This window comes from Lissotriton helveticus, chromosome 2_1 (assembly GCF_964261635.1).
Source record: "Lissotriton helveticus chromosome 2_1, aLisHel1.1, whole genome shotgun sequence".
Lineage (NCBI taxonomy): Eukaryota > Metazoa > Chordata > Amphibia > Caudata > Salamandridae > Lissotriton > Lissotriton helveticus.
The window spans coordinates 787,799,475-787,822,212 of record NC_136059.1 but is presented as its reverse complement, the minus strand read 5'-3'; the positions used below and the strand labels follow the sequence as shown (position 1 = coordinate 787,822,212).

At 41.8% G+C, this 22,738-nt stretch overlaps 1 protein-coding gene across 2 annotated transcripts in view; it reads right to left on the bottom strand.

The window, feature by feature from the left end:
* The window catches only part of DCP2 (decapping mRNA 2), a 356,226-nt gene that overhangs the window by 305,170 nt on the left and 28,318 nt on the right, over nt 1-22,738 (bottom strand). For both annotated transcript variants that reach the window (XM_078675514.1, XM_078675513.1), the window contains exon 2: nt 14,031-14,182. In XM_078675514.1, the coding sequence (XP_078531640.1) occupies nt 14,031-14,182 (152 nt within the window). The remainder of the gene's footprint in view (nt 1-14,030; nt 14,183-22,738) is intronic.

The window sequence follows — 22,738 nt, the reverse complement described above, 5'->3', positions numbered from 1 at the left end:
ATATTACAACAAAACAAACAATTATAACCACATCAGATAATTATTATACATACTGTAGGGTACTTACTCCTCACACATCTGCACTAAAAACGAGAGATTTATAGTTGTAAAGTTCCACTTCCCCAAAGTTAGAGAATCAGAAAAAGTCCGATTTTAGGATCATAACATGCACTTACAAGGCATGTATTGTGGATTTTCCTCTGTAAACGTATTCCGAAGAAAGATTCTGCTTCTAGCTAGGGTGGAAATGTGTAGGGAATATCAGAAATGTTCAAAGACCATAAGTGAAAAAAAAATTAAAGAGTACAAAGTCACATTTCTGCCTTCTTTCATAGGCGGATTACATGAGTAATTTGGAATATGTGAGAAGTACGACTACTGAAATGCTATAACTATCATAGGTTTTAAGGAGCACTTCTTGACATTTTTGCAAATCTAAATTACATAAAAATGCGGATGTCTAATCCAAACATGTAAGAAGAACAGTCGGTATAACTGTGAATGTTTTCAAAAAGGCTTTGTGAACTACATCGAAGATGCTTGCACAATGACTTGATATCCTTGGCCCAACCTGAAGAAAACCAAAGACATCAGATTTCTTTAGGAACAGTCAAACAAGAGAGGTTCATGTAATTACGAATACTTTAAATATAGTGAACACAAAATAATTTCAAATATAATCTTTAGAGGCTGAGATAGCAGGGACTGGCCACCATGAAAGAATATACGTTGAGTAACTTCGATAGCCCTACCTTTTAAATTAAATATTCACATCTTTCCCCCGTTTCGGGGTATGATTTTTTTCAAATTTTTGCAATCACTAGTTTGAAAGCAAACGTCGCATAGAACACTGCTGCAGCCGTGACCCTTGAATACAGTTAGGTTAGGTTAGGTTTTATTAAGCGCACAATCACCCTGGAGCATCTCGGCGCTCACTAGCAAGCTATCTGGAAGTGAGAGGAGCAAGAGTGTCTATTTACTGAAAAGAAAGGCTTTCAGCTGTTTCGTGAAGGAGCCATAGTTTGGATTAGCGCGAAGGGTCTGAGGGACTTGGTTCCAATATGTGGGAGCTAGATAAAAAAAACGCTCGACCACCGGTCCGGGACAGGCGAATTCTGGGGACTCTTAGAAGTTCCAGAGTAGAGGATCTCAGCCTCCTACTGGGGCAGTATTTGGTCATTTTATTTTGCAAATACCGAGGGCCTTTTTTCTGGGAGCGTTATAAGTGAGGCAACAGATTTTGAAAAAGGATCTCTTTTTAATAGTGAGCCAGTGCAATTCTCTGAGTAATGGTGCTGAAGGAGAGCCTGGCGGACGATTGAGAATCATTTGCGCGGCTGTATTCTGAACAGTTTGCAGTTTTGACAAAAGGGTGGAGCCCACCTCGGCCAGCAAGGCATTGCCATAGTCTAAGCGGTTAGTTACCATCGCATGAACTAAGGTTCTGCGGTGGGCTATGGGAATGAAGGGAAATATTTTCCGGAGTAGCCGAAGACTGTAGAAACAGGTACCAGTAGTAGTGGTAATGTGATCTTTCATAGATAGGGAACAGTCAATTTTTATTCCAAAGTTCCTCACAAATGGTTTGGGAATGGGGGCGGTACCTAGTTGTACAGGCCACCAGTCTTCTGACCAGATCCCTGGTGCTTTTCCCATAAGCATGATCTCCGTCTTGCCTGGGTTTAACTGGAGATAGTTCATCGTCATCCAGTCTGAGACCAGCTTCATGCCATTAGAGAAACAAGTTTTTTCTATTTCTGGACAGTTCCCGATGGTGAACATGAGCTGTGTATCATCTGCGTATGAGATGATTTCAAAATCCAACTGTTCCACAATCTGGGCTAGCGGGGCCATATAAATATTAAAAAGGGTAGGGTTTAAACAAGAGCCCTGAGGCACCCCTTTGTCTAACGGTAGCTTATCTGAGCAGAAAGAGCCTAGGGTGACCTGCTGAGTCCTCCCAAGAGAAAATGTTGTAGCCACTTTAGGGCTGTTCCTTTGATACCACATTCTGATAGTCACTCCGCTAGCCTGAAATGAGAGCCTGAAAAGCTGCGGAGAGATCTAAAAGGATGAGTATCGCCGAGCCGCCAGAGTCGATGGTCTGTCTTAGTGAGTCAGTGACTGCTAAAACCGCGGTTTCAGTACTGAAACCCGGGCGAAAGCCTGACTGTGAGGGATCCAGGATCTCATTCTGTTCTAAGTAGCAGCTCAATTGTTTGTTTATAACTTTCTCCAGCATTTTCCCTAGTAGTGGTAAGAGAGAGATGGGATGGTAATTACTCAGGATAGCGGGGTCCGACATAGGTTTTTTAAGAATAGGGCGGACCACTGCTTCTTTCCAGGGAGATGGAATAGTGCCCATGGAGATGGAACAATTAAAGATGTCACAGATTACTGGAGCACAACTCTTAGTTAAAAGGGCCATAATTCGGGGGGGGATCATTGGGAGAACCTGACTTTCCCGAAGCCAGGTCTCTTTGAACTTCCTCGATTGTAACTAAATTAAAGTTATGCAGGGAGCAAGTTGGTTTCCTCCGTTTTCCTTCTAATTCTTCCAGCCTATTAAAGACTGAGGGAGCCATCTGTGGAAAGTTGTCATAGATAGTGGATATTTTTTCCTGGAAGAAAGTGTCAATAGAGTTACATAGCTCCTGGGATTCATTAGGAACCTGGCTACAGGCTTTGGGGGAGATAACATCTTTAACAATGCTGAACAGAGCCTTCTGGGTGTTATTTGATTGTTCGATTTGTGTCAGAATGAAATTACGTTTAGCTGTCTTTAGGTTCACATGATAGCCAGCCAGTGCTTGTCTGTAGATTAATTTATTTTTTGGGCCTTTACAGGTGCGCCAAGTTCTTTCTAGACGTCACTGTAGCCATGGTAGCAATCTCGGTCGAAATCGCCTCCTATAATCTTTACATACAGCTTCAGTAGAAGAGACCGGTGCCCCTAAGTGCTTTGTTGTGGGGTTTATTTTTCTTTTTGCAGGTACTCGGGGGGCACTCAGAGGCGTGGAAAAATGGCAACAATTGATCAGACTGGTATTGGGCAAAGGAGAGGGAACTCTGTGGTGAGAAGAGGGAGGAGGACTTAGGGGAGTGGAGGAGAGGACATGCTCAGGGACGGGAAGACCCAGAGGCGGGAGGGGGAAGGGGGGAGTTACAATTGTCACTATGGTAGTTACTGCTCCTTCATGGAACGTTAGGGGTTTAAATGCTCTAGACAAACGTCGTAAGGTATTGAAATACTTACTAGACCAGCACTATGATATTGTTACATTACAGGAGACCCGCCTCAAAAGGTCGGAGGACCATAGACTAAAACAGAAGATGGACCCCTTGATATACAAATCCTCCGATTCTACAAAACATAATAGTACGGCGCTCCTATTCCACTCTTCGCTAAAATTCCAACCAGAGTGTTATAAAACAGTAAAAGGGTGGTCCTTGTAACAGGTCGTATCCGAGGGAAAATGTGCACCGTTGCGGCAGCCTACGCACCAACCAGGTGGCATAAATAACAGCTCTATTAACTACTGGGAGGCTCCGCGGAGTGGGATACAAGTCTCATCGGGGACTTTAAACTTACAGGGCACTCTGGCATTGACAGTACCCTTCCCCATAGAGTGCCCATGTGTAGCTTCATGAAAATCTTTAACAGACAGTGCGTGACCTGGGTTTACTTGATGCCTGGAGGGAGCATTACCCTGAGGGTAGAGATTACACTTTTTTCTCTGACATCCACCATACTTGCTCCAGAATAGACTACGTGTTCCTTAGCCAGGCCCTTGCCCAAGACGCTAGAGAGGCGACGATTTACTCAAAAACCATCTCCGATCATGCTCCAGTGGTCGTTTCCCTGGAATAACCTCCCACCTAAATATAATCGCTGGTTCTTCTCCATGCCCTGGTTCAGGATAGAATGCTATGGGACGATTTAGGGAAGGCCACTAGAGAATTCTTTTCCAGCTGAATAACCCCCAAGACACATCGTCTACCAATAATTGTGACACATTTAAGGTGGTGCTGAGGGGCCAATGCGTGGCATTAATTTCGGCACTTAATAAACCGAGGACCAGAGAACTACAGACATTGGAAGGAGAATTATGCACCCTGGAACAGGCCCATAAAATGACCTCTACACTAACCCTACAACGAAAAGTGACAGAGGCGAAAGGGAAACTCAATGTGCTCTATAATAACAGGGCAGAACTAGCACTCCTCCGTCTTAAGCAAATGTCCTATAAACATGGCAATAAGGTGGGGGCACAATTAGCGCGGCAGCTAAGGATGCGTATAGAAAAGGAGTATATTGGAGAAATATGTTGCCCCTCAGGAGAAGTGGAAACATCAGACCAGAGAAAGGCATGTGTCTTTGGGCAGTTCTAAAAAACACTATATACAGCTGACTGTCAACTCTCAACCGCAACTTTAATACCTGCATCCAGTGGAACTTCTACAGGTACCGCCAGTCCAAAACGAGCAACTGGGGGAACCCATCAGTGAGGAAGAGGTATGACATGCTATATACTCCCTGAAGCTATACAAATCCCCCAGTCCAGATGGACTAACGGCACGATTTCACAAAATATTTTGCGCTGGAACTCATCCCCCACCGACTTCTCCTTTTAATCACATAGCAGAAACTGGAATTGTTACTCCTACAATGATCAAGGCCATAATCACGGTCATACCAAAAACTGGAAAGGACCCACAACTGTGTGGCTCATACAGCCCCATAGCACTCCTCAACCTTGACGCGAAGTTATACTTTGAAATCTTAGCCTTGCGGCGGGAGGATCTGATGTGGACTTGATCTATCCGGAACAGTCGGGCTTCAATCAGAGGCAAGCAGACTCACGATAATGTACGGAGGGTGAGCCATCTGATTAAGAAGGCTATCAAAAATAATATTCCAGCAGTGATGCTCAGCCTGGATGCAGAGAAGGCGCTTGACTGGGTGGATTGGACATTTTTGTTTCAAGCTCTGAAGCAATTTGGCTTCTGCGAGGCCTTTATAGCAATGGTGCGGGCTAACTACGCCATGCCATGTTCTAGAGTTATAGTTAATGGGGTAAGCTCAGAGGTATTTCCCCTGGGGAGGGGGACGAGGCAGGAATGCCCGCTTTCCCCACTCCTTTTCGCGCTCAGTATAGAACTCCTAGGAGCTAACATAAGGGCGAGCTAGCTGATCAGGAGTATCAGTTTCGGATCAGTGGACCATAAGATCTACATTTTTGCCGATGACTTTCTACTAATGCTTACAGCTCCTTAACAACTCTGCAAAGTGAGCTCTGACTTTTTGAAGAGGTGGTGGGCCTGCGCATTAACTTGTCTTTCCGTCTTAAATTGTCGATGGCTGACGCAGAGATGGGGGGGGCGCTGGTGGCTTCGACCAGCTTTCAATGGGCAAAGAAGGAACTCACCTACCTTGGCATCAAAATAACACCTAAAATCTCGAACTTATTTCTGGCCAACTACCCTCCACTCCTTCGACAATTAAAGGTTGACCTTAAAAGGTGGGCTCCTATGTATGTCATGGCTCGGCAGAATACCTGCGATTAAGATGGCAGTTTTGTCAAAGTTCTTTCACCTCTTCCAAAGCCTGCCAGTTAACCTCGAGAGGCATCATCTGCCCAAGCTTTAAACGCTGCTAGCTAAATTCATTTGGCAAAACAAAAGAAACCGTCTCCACTTCAATTCGCAGGATGAAAGGGGCCTAGCACTTACAGATTTCAATCTCTATTATAAAGAAGCACAATTAGGAGTCATTACTGAAAGGTCCCTGCTTTCAACTCTTGAGTGCAGAACACTTCCACTATCTAAAACTGCGTCACTGGGCGCTGCACCCAGAGATTCGAGAGGCGGCGACTAGGGAGCTCACACCACTAGAGCGCTTTGTGAAGGGAGCTGGGGCAACTAAAGGTGCCATTTTCTTCCTGTACTCCCTGCTACTCCACAAACTGCCCTCCCAGCAACCATATCTCGTTTTTGGAAACGAACTTTGGGACACAAGATAGGCACTGGATGACACCCAGGAAAGACATAACCCAAAGCAGTCGCTCCTTAGGCCTACGAGAAGCTCATTACAGGGTACTTTTTGATTGGAACTTATACCCTACCAAACTAAAAAAAAGATTTTTCCCAACACAAGATTTGTGCTGGAGGGGCTAAGGCCTTCTAGGCGGTTTGGTGGGACTGCCCGGCAATCGCTCCCTTTTGGTCTGAAATCCCAGCCCACATTAAAGACATGTTGGGATATCCAACTCCAGATACCCCCTTTATCGCACTCTTGGGTTTACGGGATAACTGTTTGAAATACCAAACAAAAATTGACCATGACATAATGTGGCTTTGTCTAAGACTGCAATAGCCCCAGCCTGGAAGAAGAAAGATCCTGCACTGACGCAATGGCAAGCCTGCTTATGGCAGGGTGTCATAATGGAAAGAATGAGCAACATCTTTAAAAGATTACTTTAAAAACTTTGAATACTCCTGGGGCCCCTTAATAAGCTACCTCTCCAGGGGGATCCCTCTCGTGGCCTGCCGCCTCACAGCGACGACATGAACAGAGAGAACTTCCCGTACAACGTACGTTACCTTTAGCTCTGCCGGACTGCCACAACAAAACTAAACATAGGAGCAGATGTCTTTGCCTATCATATTAATCTGTGAGATTACATGCAGTCAAATACCAATCTACAGTCCGTAAAATAATGTGATAACACTCTTTAGAGGTCTATTGGATTTACCATATTCACAATAAAAAAGCAAGGTCTCCTGCAGCTGTAATAACTTTTCATAATAAGCAAGCTATACCGCTAACATCTGGCATAACACTTCCCTGCACACCAATCAATCCTATAGCGGCTATCACAGGATTGTTACCTTAAACTCAAACCTACTGTACCCAAGAGTAAGCTTTCTCACAAGGTAACCATCAGGCATATAGTCATAAAATCGCAAATGTATACCAAAGGACAGCTGCCAAACAAAATACAATCTCTCCTACCAAGGTTTAGCAAGGATTCTCATAGGGCAAGTCTTCTGTACCCATGGTCTGTCAGAAGGGTTAACACCACCAAAACCCTTGCCTACTAAGGAAATCTGCGAGTATCCACATACTAGAAAAGCAAAAAAAGAAAATCTATAGGCTTTAATTCAGAGTAATACAATCCACCTTTAAATGCCAATTGAGTTTAACGTATGCTTTTCGCAATAAATATGTCACACATCATAACATTACAAAATAGGCAGTCAGGCCTATATCCTTTATGATTAGCTGGTGATCAGAACCCACTCAACCCTACTATATCGAACGTAATCTTTCCACAAGGCAACCATCTGGCATATAGTCACAAAAGCAGGACTGTATACAAAATGACAGTTAGCAAAACAAAATATCTCTCCTAACAAAGGTCAACAAGGATTATTGTAGTGCATATCTTCTACTCCACAGTTTGTTTGGGTTGTTCATCAACACCAAAACCCTTGCCTACTATTGTGAAATTCTATGTAACAAAATACTTGCCTAGAGGCTGTAGCACAGTGCAATAACAATACAACCATAAATGGCCATTCTCTTTAACACATGTTTTCACAGTAAGTAGCTCAAGGCTAACCAACTTTGTCATAAGGTTTCATAATGAATAGATCAAACCTATGAAACTTGGCATGACTTTTCCCACTTAACTGATGCAGCTTTTAACTTTTACCATGGGCTTTACACTTAACCCACCACCGGACTATTAAAGCGCACATAAACTGGCAACCATCATGCATTCAGTTTTACAGTTACACGTTTATAGAAAAGTTAGCAAAACAATATAAAACCCTTGTCAACAGGTCCCAACTATAAATGAAGATCCACAAACCCCCGGAGATAGTGGTAGTGACCTCACACACTCTTTTTGACCTCAATGAAGTCACAGGAAGTGACATCATATTACCTTTACCCTGAATCCCAGAAAATCCCACAAGACCTTAATCCTGATGAGATCATAATAATTGGTGTCACTGAATCCCAGTGGATACCTCAAAGAACAAAACTAATGCTCCATCACAGAGACATGCACACACAAAAAAAAGATTTGAAGACAGTAGTGGTCAGGCCCACTAAAATTCATTTGTAGTGGGGTAGCTCTTATGACCTTCCAACAAACCCGAATGAATGGGATATGTTGGTTAAACTTGAAGACTTTCCCTGTGGGTCCGACGGACATCTACCTAACCCGTGTCGGCTGCAGCAGTGTGATCTGTGGTTGGGATGTCCAAGTAAAGCGCTGTATAGGAGTATTGGAGCATGAAACCTTTCATATGAGTTTCTTATGTAGGTAAGAACAGGTTTGGTACCTGTAGCCCTGGATCTGCATCAAAGGAATCTTCACTGAAGTCATGAACGCTTGAATAAATCCCCATTGTGTGCATGGTCCACACAACACCTCACATGTAGTTTCTTTCCATGGATAACAGCTTCATAGAATATCTTTGTTCATGTGTTCATATTTAGATCTGTGAAATGGAAGCCTAACAAAAGGCCTTTATATTTACTTGAATGTTCAAAATAACACTCCAGATTAATATCACAGAACTTAACTGCAGGATTTAAATGTAGGGAAACATCCTTTTAAGCAGTGAACATTAAGGTAAAAATGCAGCATGAGCAGCTTACACAGAAATAAGATAGAAAAGAAGGCCTGTCCTTTGAAGAATTTGGAAGGCTCGACGTACTAGAGCCAGTTTTGGTTGTTTTTAATGGAAAAAGCATTGAGAAGGATTATACCTTATTGCCCAATGTTTAAGCAATCGGAGATTTGAGTGGGTGGTTTGTAACTTCAATGAAAATTGCTATGATGCAGAACCACATTTACAGTTATGCAATCTTTTCTTCTACATCGTTGGTTCTTCATTGACAGATAAACACACTTGAACAGAATAGCAAGTCAAATGTTGCAGCTGTTGGGCAGTTAAGTGCATATTATGTATGTATTCAAGTTTTTCTTTCTGCAATGCAAAGTTGTGAGAAGGTAAAATATACTTTATTTAAAATGTGTATATGTCATGGCTCTACCAATGTCAAAGGCAGGGGTATTTCTTAATCATGCTGTATTACCTACTTTCATTCTTGTGGAGGTTAGGGTTTTCCTTGTAGATGTTGATTTGAAAACCAGTGACAAAGTAATTTGAGCCACTATCCATCTCACAATTGATTGTTTGGAAGTAGCCAGCCGTTGCCTAATGAGGCAAACAACGGTTTCATTTCCCTAAGATCTTTGGGTTCCTCTAGATGATTTTTGATTCCAGAGAGGGTGGAAAACCTTTGAGGGCAAGCTATATTGCCTTCAGGTCTAATGGGTTCATATTGTAAGTCTTCCCCTTGGCTGACCAAAGACCTTGGTCTGTCAGGTGATTCAGATAGTGACAGTGAAGAATCGGTCACTATGGTCCATTTTGGAATTTTCTTTTGGAAGAATACCTCTTTCCCAAGATCACTGCACCACCACACTAGTGATTCTTCAGCCTGGGTTGTGAGGATTAGATAGTCCCTCCAACTGTCTTTTTTCTGTGACCACTGATCCTGAAGACACTGTTGTAGGGGTCACATAAACAGTCTTGCATTTGGGGATAAGTAAATGCAGGGTGCCATGGATCCTAGGAGCAATGCAATCTGTAAAGCCATAGAATTGTTTTTTCTCCTCAATTACAAGCATTTATTCAGAGCTGATATAACTCTCTTACCCGCAGGCATACACGTTTTCTCTTTTTGTATCGCTTTTTGCTCCCAAGTGTATTAGGCATTGGACTGGAGATGGGATTGACTAGTCCACGTTGATATTAAAGCTTGGTCTATTTAGCAGTCTAGCAGTGGTTTCGAAGTCTTGAACTGCTTTTTGTTGCAAGTCGCCTTTATGAGCCAATATGGATAAACGAATATTATTTTCCTTCTTACATTAGCTGCAACAACTGCCATGTACTCAGAGAATGTCCTAGGGGCAGTTTAGTCTGAATAGAAGGACAGAGTACTGACAAGAAACGTCTTTTACAAGAGATCTCCGGTATTTTCTGTGTAGATCTACAACGGGAATGTGGAAATATGCATTTTGCAGATCTATGGAACGGAGCCAATCGTTCATTTTGATGTGTGGGAAAAAATGGACACAGAGCCAGCATCCTGAATTTCTCTCTGAAACTGTACTTGTTGAGAAATTGGAGATCTAATATTGGACGATTTTGGTTTGTTTGACCTTTTTCCATTACTAAGAAGTATCTGAAGTACATTAATTGATTTGTTTTATTGTAGTGATAGCACCTTTCTACTGCTCGTGTGGCTATTAGAACCCAAGATTCCACTTTCAGTGCAGGTTTGTGAAGATTCACAGTTAATTTTGGTAGAATAGGTAGCGTAATTGCCTTGAAGAGAATCAAGTGACCCTGTAATATAGCGTTCAATACTCATCTGTCTGTGGCCATAGACTTCCACTTTTCCTGGTGAGAAACCACCTATCTCCCTAAAGCAGTGATTAACAGGAGGAAGGGTCTTGGAACATCAATGCTGATTACTAGAGGAATTCCTTCCCTTGTACAGTGATGTCTTCAGCCGAGTAATTTTTTGTTTCCGGCATTTGCTTTGATACTGATGGCTTTTGGCCTTGTATTTGTTGGTGCTGCACCGGATCAATCTCGAGGTCTGAACCCTCTGATGGAAGAACTATTGCTTTTTAGGCCTGTAAGGTCGGAAGAACATTAGTTTCTCCACTACAATGGCCTTCAGGGTTCCCGCTTCAATTTTCATGCAAAACATCTCTTCATCAGTATGCTTCCTGAAGAGAGTTTTTCCAGAAAAAGGTAGGCTGACATCCGGCATCATGCTTTAGGGATTACAGTCTCAGTCAGGGAGATGCCACAACAGTATTCTGTAGCAGCAAGTTCAGTGGAATCCACTGCAATGCTAATGGTATGGTTTGGAGCAAGGGAGCCTTCTTTCAGCATCACTAACAAATTCTGATTGCAGTGTTTTTACAAATCTGTCACAAAGGATTTTGAGTCATCCCAGGTTTCTCAGTGATATGTTCTGAGCATTGCTGCTGCGCTGTAATCCTTTAAATGTGTAGATGCTGTACCACACATCTTTTTCCCAGCTTAGTCAAGTCTTTCACTTTCTCTTTCAAGTGGGGCACCAGATTCTCGAGTCAATGCATGCTTATACATCACGTCCGCCATAATCGAGTCTGGCTTACGATCGACCTAAGGACTCTTTGTCCTTTTGAGGTGGTCTGTATTTTTATTTAGGCATCTTGTTATTGCCTTCACAGTGGCCAGAGTCAAGATTTTCTTTCATTATTTCTAGCTGACCGGGCACTAGAGGTAATAAAGGTTTGGGAGCTTCAGGCATGTACCTCATGGTAAGTGAGGATATCATCCATTGGCGAGATTCCAGAAGGAGATTGTGCTAGAAAAGTAGAGTGTATGAAGAGTGGAAAATTTCAAATACGAACAGAGAGCAAGACCGTGTGTGTGCTGCATCCTCTGCTTATATAGTATTTAAGCAATTCCATTCCTTGAGAGAGGGTTTTTTCCCCCTTTGTTTTGAGAGACACAGAAGTTGTTTTTGAAGTCATCCTAGGTGGAGAAAGAATTAGGAGCCTCAAAAGGAGCTTGTTCTGGATCTTCAAAAGGGATTAGTGACCTAAAAAGGCAATAAAGCAAAGGTGCAGGGTCCTACAATAATGCTATCTTCAACCAGCCAAAAGGGATGCAGCTAGCCTCTTCCCTTTGTAGAGACCATTCCAGCATGTGAAGATGCTGAATGGATAGAGCGGACAGCTGAAGGTGGTGTTGACCACACATTTAATATTTGTAATGCTGAACGAATATTTTTTCTTCCACGTCAATGTGGTAGACAGCAAACTGTGCCTTTTCCGTGGTGTCCGAGTTAACAGCGATCTTGAGTGTGAGGACATTAACTGGTGTTATTTAATGGCGATAAAAGTCCTTTCAATATGAACTTTAAATAGCATGACATTAATGGCATGTTCCAAGTGCCAAAGGTTTGCAGCCGTTGAGTCAATGGAGAGCAGGTCAGCCCCTAGGATCTTGATGGTAATGTAGATGGCTTCAATGTTAGCCTACGGTGGTGCCAGTAATGATGATGGACTTTTTCCAAGCCACTCGACCTTCTCTCCATAGACCTCCGTTGTGGTGGTCTCTCTCAGGAGGTGGTATGGTTGTTAAGGCAGACTAGGAGACTGCCTCTTTAGACTCCTCTTCTTTTTCTCCTCTTTTGCTATTCCGTTTTCTGACATGTTTCTTAGTCTGATGTCTCTCAGTTTGATCTCCAACGCAAGGGACAGTTAGAGAAAAAGGGTGGCATATTGACTGAAAAATGAAGTCAGACACTAAGAAAAAATGTTACACTTGACAGCTGATGGCAAAACGTTTTAAGTGATGCAGCATTATACATTTATCTCCAGAGTTAACATAGCAAGAAAATGTACGCATTCCCTATATCCCCAAAATGATGCTTGTCACTTTTTTTCATTTTTGTACACCTGGTTCCCTCCAGAAATTTACGGTCATTATGGAATGCAACCTGTAGATCAATCTCACTGCAACAGAAATATGGCCAGATGTTTAAGTGCAACCCAAAATTAGTACCAGAAATGGAGACATAAAGCAAGCCTTTTGGAGTATTTGGCTGTAAAACATTTCAAATAGCAGGAAATAACTTCAGTATGTCTGACCTGTTTTTAGAGTTATCTGGTTGGTAGGGGCATATTTATCTGCAAAAATGAGCAGGGGTTTTGTATACTTTATTAGCTAAATATAAAATAAAAAAACTGCAAAAAAAGGCTGACATTTATTAAGCTTACAAAACATTTTGTATTTTGATTGTTGATAATGGTCTCTAACAAACAATGGACTAATTTTGATTTATCGAGTCAGTTTGCACCAGGATTAAGGAAATGTGATGAAAAAGGGATGTAGGCATCAGGTTTTGCTTAGTGGTCCTATGTGAAAGCAAATACTTTTCTTTAAAGAATTGTTAGTTCCAATCAATTTAATTACAAAAACTATATACGTCAATGGACCTAGTCACTGTTCTGCTAGGCGTTGAAGGTAAAGGAAAGCAAGGTTTGTTTGTTAACTTCCCCAGTGAGAAAAACGAATCACTAAATAGCATCATACATCACCCTTGCACAAAGATGAAAATTGCCAAATTGGTCATCACAAATCAATGGTGGCTCGCGATCACCTTGAAAAACATAACTGCATGTGTTAAGAATGACATGAACATACCTCTGGCAGTGTGGTCATACTACTTGAACTACAGTCACAATTAAACAATTAGATAACCAAAACTAACTGGCAATTAAAAATCGGAAAACTTACCTGACCTGCTCATTTTGATTACATTCAGATTTCATGAGTACTATAAACTGTTATGAACATGCTGCATTAATCTGCATTTATCAACTACTATACATACCAGTTCTGTATGTTAATTTAGTAAAATGATAAAATGAATAAAATCACTTATTTAAAAAAAAAACACACAGGTCAATTGACCTACCTTTCTGCTTTTTCAGCACATAAAAATAAAAATCTACAGGAAATCTGCACAACTATTTTAGTTTATTTCAGCAATTTCGTAGAGTGTCATACTCTATATTATGTGGCAGAGTAAACCGGTTAAGCATGTATGATATTCCAACACACAAATCATAAATGCTCATCACTTCCCCAGAAAAGACATCGATCCATAGATAATATTTGCCAGGTTCACCAATCACAGTTTTTCAACAATAATTTACCAGAATTTTCTTGATTTTTGTATAGAAAACACAATTGCCCTCTTCCTCAACACCTCCAAAAGGGACTTGGCAAAAAGGAATGGCAATGTCTCACTTCAAGTAGGCATTTAATAAGTGCAGGGTCATAGGTTTATATTTGTTGTTTATTATGCTTTACACAGCCACTATACTTGGTTAATTGTGTGTTTCCGATTAAAACAATATATAAAAGGATATCAGCTGTTGCAAAATCTCTTATACCACATTGTGGTAATCCTCCTATGTTTTTCATGTAGAAATCCAGGTAAAACCAATGGGCGAGTTCAATTTGAAAGCACACTCTGATAGCATTGTCTCTTTCCTCGCTAGGAATGTGCAAAATGAAGCGACTGTTGGAGACATGAGAAGAAGAAAGAAATGTTAAAAGGGATTTTTTTGCAAACTACCCTCAATCAATTAATCAAATAAACTAAATAACAACGGGTGGTTTAAATACAGCATATAAACATACAACAATTTTAAAAACATGTCCTTGAATACAAACTAGTACAGTTTGTTTTTACCTGCATGTAGTACCACAATAATGATGTTTTATAAAGCAAAGCTTGGCCATTCATGTGTTTTAACATTACGATTTTAGCCTTGAATTGAGACCATCTTTGAACTAAAATGAACAGTATCAATGTTAAAGAAAATATTTAGCTTCATTAACCAATATGCAATTCTAAAGGTTGTGAGTAGAACAAGCCACGAGGCTAAACCACATAACAGCTACAATAAACTCAAGCAATTCGATGGTGAATATTTTCCTGTAGTATTAAACAGCATGACAACTTGCTAAGATAGTTCAAGGAAACAAGAGAGAGCAAATAATGAAATGTTACTTTCAAATTATAGTCTTCATAACAAAAACCAACATTCTCTGATCAACAGGTATCAAGTGCCATAATCCTTCTAACTTTTAACATGGTCATTAACCGTAATCTAATTATAAACTTATTCTGGGTAAATAATAAAGAGTTTCCAACATTTATCTTTGAACTGCAAATTCCCAACTATAATTAGAAAATCCTAAATTACTATTTTGCATTTCATTCACTAGAAGTGATACAGAGAATTTGAAACTGTTCAATATTTTTTAAAATTGACAGCGGCCTACAGTTGGTTTCTCATAAATCCATACCGAAAATGTCAACAGTTTCCTGAACATTGTGACAAAAAACGGATTATTTTTGCTTCATATCCTTAAAAACACAAAATAGAAGGGAGTGATCAGGATGATTAATGAAAGGAAGACCATTTCTAGGATCAAGGCCATGGCTCTGCATTCAGTGAAGTCTGATATAGTTCTAGCCTCACAGAGCCCAAATTAGTATTACAACTTCTCCTCACCAGTCTTTCAGATCTTCAGTATGTATCTGTACCAGAATTCATGGCTGAACAGTACTGTGAGAAAACCTTAGCATTAAGAAATTTGCAAAGGCTCGACTGACAACCTATCACATTGGTACTCACGTTATTTATACGAACATTTATAAAACAATAACATATGGAATTTCTTCCACTCTCTCCGCATGGTGGATATGAAGATACCATTTACTGGCCTTATTTAAACTTTTTGAGGACCTAAGGAAAAATTTGTTATCTGAGGATGCAAATTGTGCAGAGATTTACACCTGCATATGAAACTTCATCTACAAAAAATGCTACACTGGCAGATTTTCCACAGTAGTAGCTTAATGGCATGAATGTACTACATAGCTACAGGCGCATAAGTTTGTGGGTATTCACAAACATTTTGCATTGCATTTCTGAACCTAAATAAAGTAAAACTACTCATGCAAAAGAGAACAGGAATTGTTCTTTCAGGGTGGTAAAGTAAAGGGAATAAAACCAAAGTTAATGGGGGTTGTGGAAGAAAGGGTTTCACCTAATTGTACCCAGATGTAATGTCAACGCAGCAGACAAACTGGAAGGCTCAAGTGCAGAGAAGTAGAAGTATGTGTCATATGTAATACGGGGAATTTTTGTAAATCCCAAAAAGTCAAAAATATGCCAAATTGTTGGTGCCTCCAGTCTTTAGAATTCCATGACAGACGTAAGGGATCTAAGGTTTCCCACAACTTTCGTTAACAAAAGAACTGAAAATCAAGTGGACAAAGCAGACCTAAGCAAGTAGATCCAACAGGGTTATTTTGTCAATGTGTGTAAAAGAGAGTGGGTTATGACTCTTTCATAGGAAAACATTTTCAACATGCTAGAGAGGTAGAAGACCAACATGTTGAATTACTGAAGACCGACGCAGAGAATACTTTGCGAATTAAAATTATGAATAGGGAACGATGTACTGCAAACAGTTTGGAAACAAAATATACACAATGTAAATATGCGTTAAAAGTGAAAAGTCGTTGAAAAGGTGCTTGCGGTGTACACGTGTACGGTACCTTCATATATTGGAAACCACTTGGAGCGAAAAGTTTTGTAGTCACCTGTACAATAACAGTAATGTTCAAATGCTGAAGATAAACTAAAAACGAGATGTTGGACGGATAAAAGGAGAAATCTATATTTACGACACCAACCTGAGTTACGCCATGATGGCTCATACTCACGATCTGCGTCGGTCTTCAGTAATTCGACAGGTTGGTCTTCTACCTCTCGAGTGTAATAATCTCTAGCATGTTGCATGAATAGTTTCCTCTCAGTCCTCGTTGCTTTTCACGCACAGAACTGTTTGATTTAATGTGGTTAGATCATTTGTGTGGTGTCACTATAATACGAGCGTTTTCAAGTATAACGTTCAGCATGTTATTTCATCTCTGTCCCACCTAGGCCCTCGCAGCAATGTTTCTTCTTGTCACTTATGATATCGGCACTTTGCTAACCTCACAATCTATCGCCTCACCTATGGGATTGATCTAGACTCTCCACTTTTAAGGTGCACTTATAAACAAGTATACTGGGTACTTGTAGGTATCGACAGATATTGTTGGCTACCAATGTATGAGTATGTAGTCTAAAAAAATGTTTCAATCTAGTCCCAGCTTAAGGGATTGCCCTAGGACATATGTTGTTATTCTTTACTTTCAGTGGTCCCGAAATGCATTGGGCAAAAATGCATCAATCGCCATTGATATAGTGATCGTGTCACCATTACGATTTAATGTCATGCACGTTGTACAGACTACAAATAATGTGTAAATTTATTGTGTCATGAAGTAATGGCCCAAGCATTTATCCAGATCCAATAACATGCCAATCTACAAATGAAGTTTTGTTTGAAGAAAAAATTCTGAGTACTTATGTTTGTTTAACTTTGAATGAAGTTGCCTTTACATATGTTAACATTTTGACATAGCAAGGAAACCCACATACAGCTGTGCGCCCAGTTTTATCAAGATACCTTGTCTTGAACCACTCTTTTCCATAGTGTTATTTGCTATGCCAACATTTTAAACTCTTATAAATGGGAGACATATTGCATTGCATTTATACGAGTTTGATAATGCCCTTTATTAATGGTTTTGTTTTCAAACAACAGTTTTGTATGCTTCCAGTGAACGAATTAGAACAACTACTAAAAACAACTAAAATGAAGTATTTGTGACTGGAAATTTAAGGAGTAGATTGTTGTCAGTAATAACGTGCCTTATAGCGATGAACGTAAGCACACAACATATATAGAAGGTGAAGTTTTGCAATTAAAAGTGTGTGTATCAATGTACGGCATTTATTACAAGTTGTCAATGTGCATACCAGCAAACACCGGTTTAAATTAAGGCCTGTTATCTTTAAGGCTGGAGATGGGGTAATCAACAGCACACCGACCAGAGCTCAGCAGTCGAGCGTCAGGCAGCAGCCTAATGTTATTGTAAACAAGCTGGAAAGAAATCCTTGAACTGTGCTGCTGTTGAGCTAGGTGTCCCTGAACTGTGCGCAGTGCTCGGTATTACAAAATATAATAAAAACGAGCGCTGTTCATGGGGCTGCTAAAAAAAGCGGCTCTGTTGAGGGGAGACATGCCAACAACAGAACGCAATTAAAAAAAAAATGTACTTGTGTTTTCAGAAAAGTTACATCTTGAGGGAGACGGGGCGTATTGAAAGAACACGGGCGAGGAGCAAATGAAGGGAGATCAAGTTTAATGCTGAGCTGTTGTTTGAGAGTGGGGGAGGTGTGCTGTGTCTGCCTGCTGTTACTGTGGCGGCGCTGGTCTGCTTCCTGTGAAGAGTTGTCACAACAACATTGTAATTTAAGTGCGGTGAAGCACCCGAAGATGTGATTACATCTGTGTTAAAGTTGTGTATTAGCAGGAATTACGAGCAGGATTCTCAATGTTGTTTAAATAGTGATTTTATATAGGTTACTAGCTTACCCGTCGTGCGTTGCTGCGATCTCAGAAGAAAGGAATGTTGCTGCTGCTCAGAAAGATAAGTATCTCTCTGACATCCTTGTTATTGATTTAATCTGCTTTGCTAATCTGATACTTGTATATATGTAAATAGGATGTTATTTAGTATTAACAGTTTCTATATATGTAAATAGAATGTTCTTTAGTATTAAGAGTTTCCAATATTTTCTGGTATTGGCCTATATCTTCGGAATACTTCAGAATGGCCTTTTAAGGTGAAATTTTTACTTTTTTCTCTGGTTTGTGTACGCTTTCTAATGATACTTGTGTCTCGCACTCAATATTGGCCCCTGTGTCTTTCACCCTAGACTACTTCCCCTCAAGTTCAAGTTCCGAAATTTGTATAGCGCACTACTCACCCAGAGGGTCTCAAGGCGCTTGAGGGAGGGAGGTGCTTTACTTATCGAATATCCAGGTTTTTAGTTGTTTTCTGAAGGAGAGGTGGTTCTGTGTAAGGCGGAGGTGGGTGGGGAGGGAATTCCAGGTCTTGGCCGCTAAGTAGGAGAAGGATCTTCCTCCCATGGTGGATCTGTGGATGCGCGGAATTGCGGCGAGGGCTTGGTTGGACGATCGTAGTTGGCGGGAGGGGGTGTAGAAGGAAAGTCGCGTGTTGAGGCATTCGGGTCCTAGGTCGTAGAGGGCTTTGTGTGCGTGGGTGAGGAGACGGAACGTTATTCTCTTGTTGACAGGGAGCCAGTGGAGGTCTCTCAGGTGGCCGGAAATGTGAGCTTGCCGAGGGATGTCCAAAATGAGTCTGTCTATGTCGAACCGGATTAGGCCTCATCACATTTGGTATACTTTTGAACACGAGCGCGAGAGCACAGCGCTTACACACTCATACCTTGCTCCCCCATCACAACTCGGGTTCATTCCCGATACCGCACCGTCTCGCCAACACTCCGTCTCGGCACAACAAAGACTGATTCGACATGTTTGGGCAGCTTCTCCGGCCCACTCAACGCGCGTAGCTGCGCTCGAGGAGGGCCGGGTTACATTAGAGGAATTCACCTTCGGAGAGATTCCCAATGGTCGTTCGTTTGAGAAGAACGGGCTTCATCAGTTTGTATTCGAACAGCTTCTAATCTTGCTTTATTTAAAAACAAATTATGCCAGAAACCTTCGCGGGAGTGTACTCAACAACTTCACAAAGTTTCATGTCGATCGGATGAATGGGGTAGTAATGCATAAAGGACAAACGGACAGAGACAGACATACATTCGTTTTTAAATATATAGATGTTTAAAATGTTTGCATTTATCAGATTTTGCTGATGTGCGTACCGGCAAACACCCGCTTAAATTAAGGCCTGTTATCTTCAAGGCTGGGCGAGGGGTAATCAAGAACACACCGACCAGAGCTCAGCGGTCGAGGTAGAGCGCCGGGCAGCAGCCTAACGCTATTGTAAACAAGCTGGAAAGAAATGCTTCGAATGTGCTGCTGCTGAGCACGCTATCCCTGAACTGTACATCGTGCTCTGTACTACATTATAATACAACAACAACAACAACAAAAACGAGCTCTGTCCATGGGCCTGCTAAAAATAAGCGCCTCTGTTGAGGGGAGACATGCTAACAACCAAACGTAACTACATCTTTTTTTTAACTTGTGTTTACAGAAAAGTTACCCCCTGAGGGAGATAGGGGCATATTGAAAGGATACGGTCGAGGAGCAAATGAAGTGAGATAAAGTTTATTGCAGAGCTGTTGTTTGGGAGTGGGGGAGGTGTGCTGTGTCTGACTGCTGTTACTGTAGCGGGCAGGTCTGCTTCCTGTGAAGAGTTGTTACAACAACATTGTAATTTAAGTGCGGTGAAGCACCCAAGGATGTGATTACATCTGTGTTAAAGTTGTGCATTAGCAGAAATTACAAGCAGGATGCTCAATGTTGTTTAAATAGTGATTTTATATCTGTTCTTTTTAAAATTTTGGAATTTATTAGATTTTGCTGATGTGCATACCGGCAAACACCAGCTTAAATTAAGCACCCTGGAGGAGATTACTGCGCCAACATTAGAGCTAGCCCCTTCCCTCAGAGGGTCGCACTCAGCCGGGCTCTCTGGCAGCCTCCTCCTGCACTTCTCAGACAGAGGCGTGCAAGCTGTGCCCACTTTTTTTATATTCATTAAAATTTTCAATATGCATACCGCAAGACACCGACTTAAATTAAGGCATGTTATCTTGAAAGCTAGAAGAGGAGTAGTCAACAGCACACCGACCACAGCTCAGCGGTAGAGGGAAAGCACCAGCCAGCAGCCCAACACCAATGTAAACAAGCTAGAAAAAAAATCTGTGCTCCCTTCAATTTGTAACACAAAAAACGGTGGCATACGATTGAGGTCCAAAATACTACTAACACAATACCACACATGGCCTCTACTAAAAGCAATTCACACCCAATTGTATTTAGGTTCTCTCCTGCACGCGCGTACACACGCTGCCCGGGCTGCGCCAACATTAGAACTCTCCCCTTGCCTCAGTGGGTAGCACTGAGATGGGCTCTTTGGAAGCCTCCTCCTGCTGGTCGCAGACAGAGGCACGTGAACTGTGCCCACATTTTATGTATTTATTACAATTTATTGATGTGCATACCAGCAGACACGCCTTAAATTAAGGCCCGTTATCTGCAAGGCTGGGGGAGGGGTAGTCAACAGCACACCGACCAGAACTCAGCGGTCGAAGGAGAGCGCCGGGCAGCAGCCTAACGCTATTGAAAGCCCTCTATAATGATTTTTTCCCTGTGATCAATTCTACGAATTTGCCCAGCGCTTCCTCAAGCGTTATTAATCGCAGGAAATAGCCTCTAGCCCCCGCCATCCTGAAACCCATTCCGCTACCTGAAGATCCCTCTCGGCCCAGAAGTTGTGTGACCCACTGCCGTCCATTAGTCAGCCCCTAGCTCCCTCCATCATGAAATCCATTCCCCTACCTAACGATCCCTCCCGGCAGTGATGATGTGTGATCCTCCCGATGTCCATTGATCTCCAGGACCCTCACAACTCTTACCCTACCTGGTCCAACCCCAACATGACGTTGCAGAGAGAAATACAATCCATCCATTCAAAACCATACAGACATACAGAGAACCTCCACGCATTCTCAGAGGCAGTAATATTAACAACCTCACTCAGGTGAAAGTCACCCAGATGCCTTCCTCCCCAAATCCGTTACATCTTAAATGTGCACTACTCAACTGCAGATCAGCAAGTAAACATGCCTTCGATATCTTCGACCTCATCCAACACAAGGACTTAGACATTATAATCCTCACTGAAACTTGGCTAAACCCCTGTTCCACTCCTATCTTAGACCTTCTAGTTCCTCCCACTCATGGCATAATTAGGCTCGACAGAACCTGGAAGTTGGGCTGTGGCCTGGCTTGTATTCACAGAAACACACTCTCGATCTCTCAACTAAAGTCCTCTACTCCTTCCTCCTTTGAATACCTTTGTCTCAGCATCTCAAGCAAGAACCTACCGGTTTGTAAATTTAACTCCTTCTACCATCCCCCGGGAGACAAGCTCCCCTTTATCAAGCAACTAATGGAAATCATCTCTGCTAATGTTGATTAAACCATGGCCCAAATCTTCAACCTTCACTGGTCTAACTCCAATGACCTCGCTGTATCCTGCCTTAATTCTTTCCTAAATGATCAAGATCTGACTCAGCACTGTGACCAACCAACTCATATTACAGGAGAAACTTTAGACCTCATCATCTCCAAGGAGGAGACCATCACCTTGGATTCCAGTACCCCGTGTGACTTTTCTGACCACTACTGCATCCTCTTTTATATCAACAGGGAGTTGTCGATGAGGTTGGCTCAACCAACAAAATTAAAGATATGGAAAAGGTACCTCAGATCAATAGACTCCGGTGAAATAGCGGCCCACTGTAATTTGGCCCTCGCCTCCCTAGCCGACCTGGTTGAGGTGCAGTCACTCACCGACTCCTACAATTCGACCATCTCCAACATCATGCATGACATTGCTCCAATCCAACAAACAAAATACCTTAATAAAAATATTGAAACCTTGGTATAATGACAACTTAAACACCGAACGCCGCAACCTTAGAGCACTCGAATGTTCCTGGCGTTCCAATCCCTCTTCGGAACAACTAAAACTCCTTAGAGAGGCTAGGAGTCTCTACAACAAACAAATCAAGAGCACCAAGTCTGACTACTACAGACACCACTGGACCAAGGGGCAAATCGCCCTAAGAAACTCTTTGAGTGGTCAAACAACAATCAGTAGTAGGTCCCAACCACTCCGATCCTGGTGCACCCCTCCCTCTTGCGATGAACTTGCTGCTTTCTTCACGGAGAAAGCAAGACTCATCTCCATGGACCTCGCCTCCAGGGACATACCATCCCATGATCTCCCAGGAAATCACAGATCTACCAGTCTGTTCACCAAGAATAATGCGCCATGGTGCACCTTTACTCCACTTAGTGAAAAAGACATCTAGAAGATCCTTCTGAATATCAACCCATCCAATCACTTCAGTGACCCAGCCATCTTAAAAGAAATCAAGTA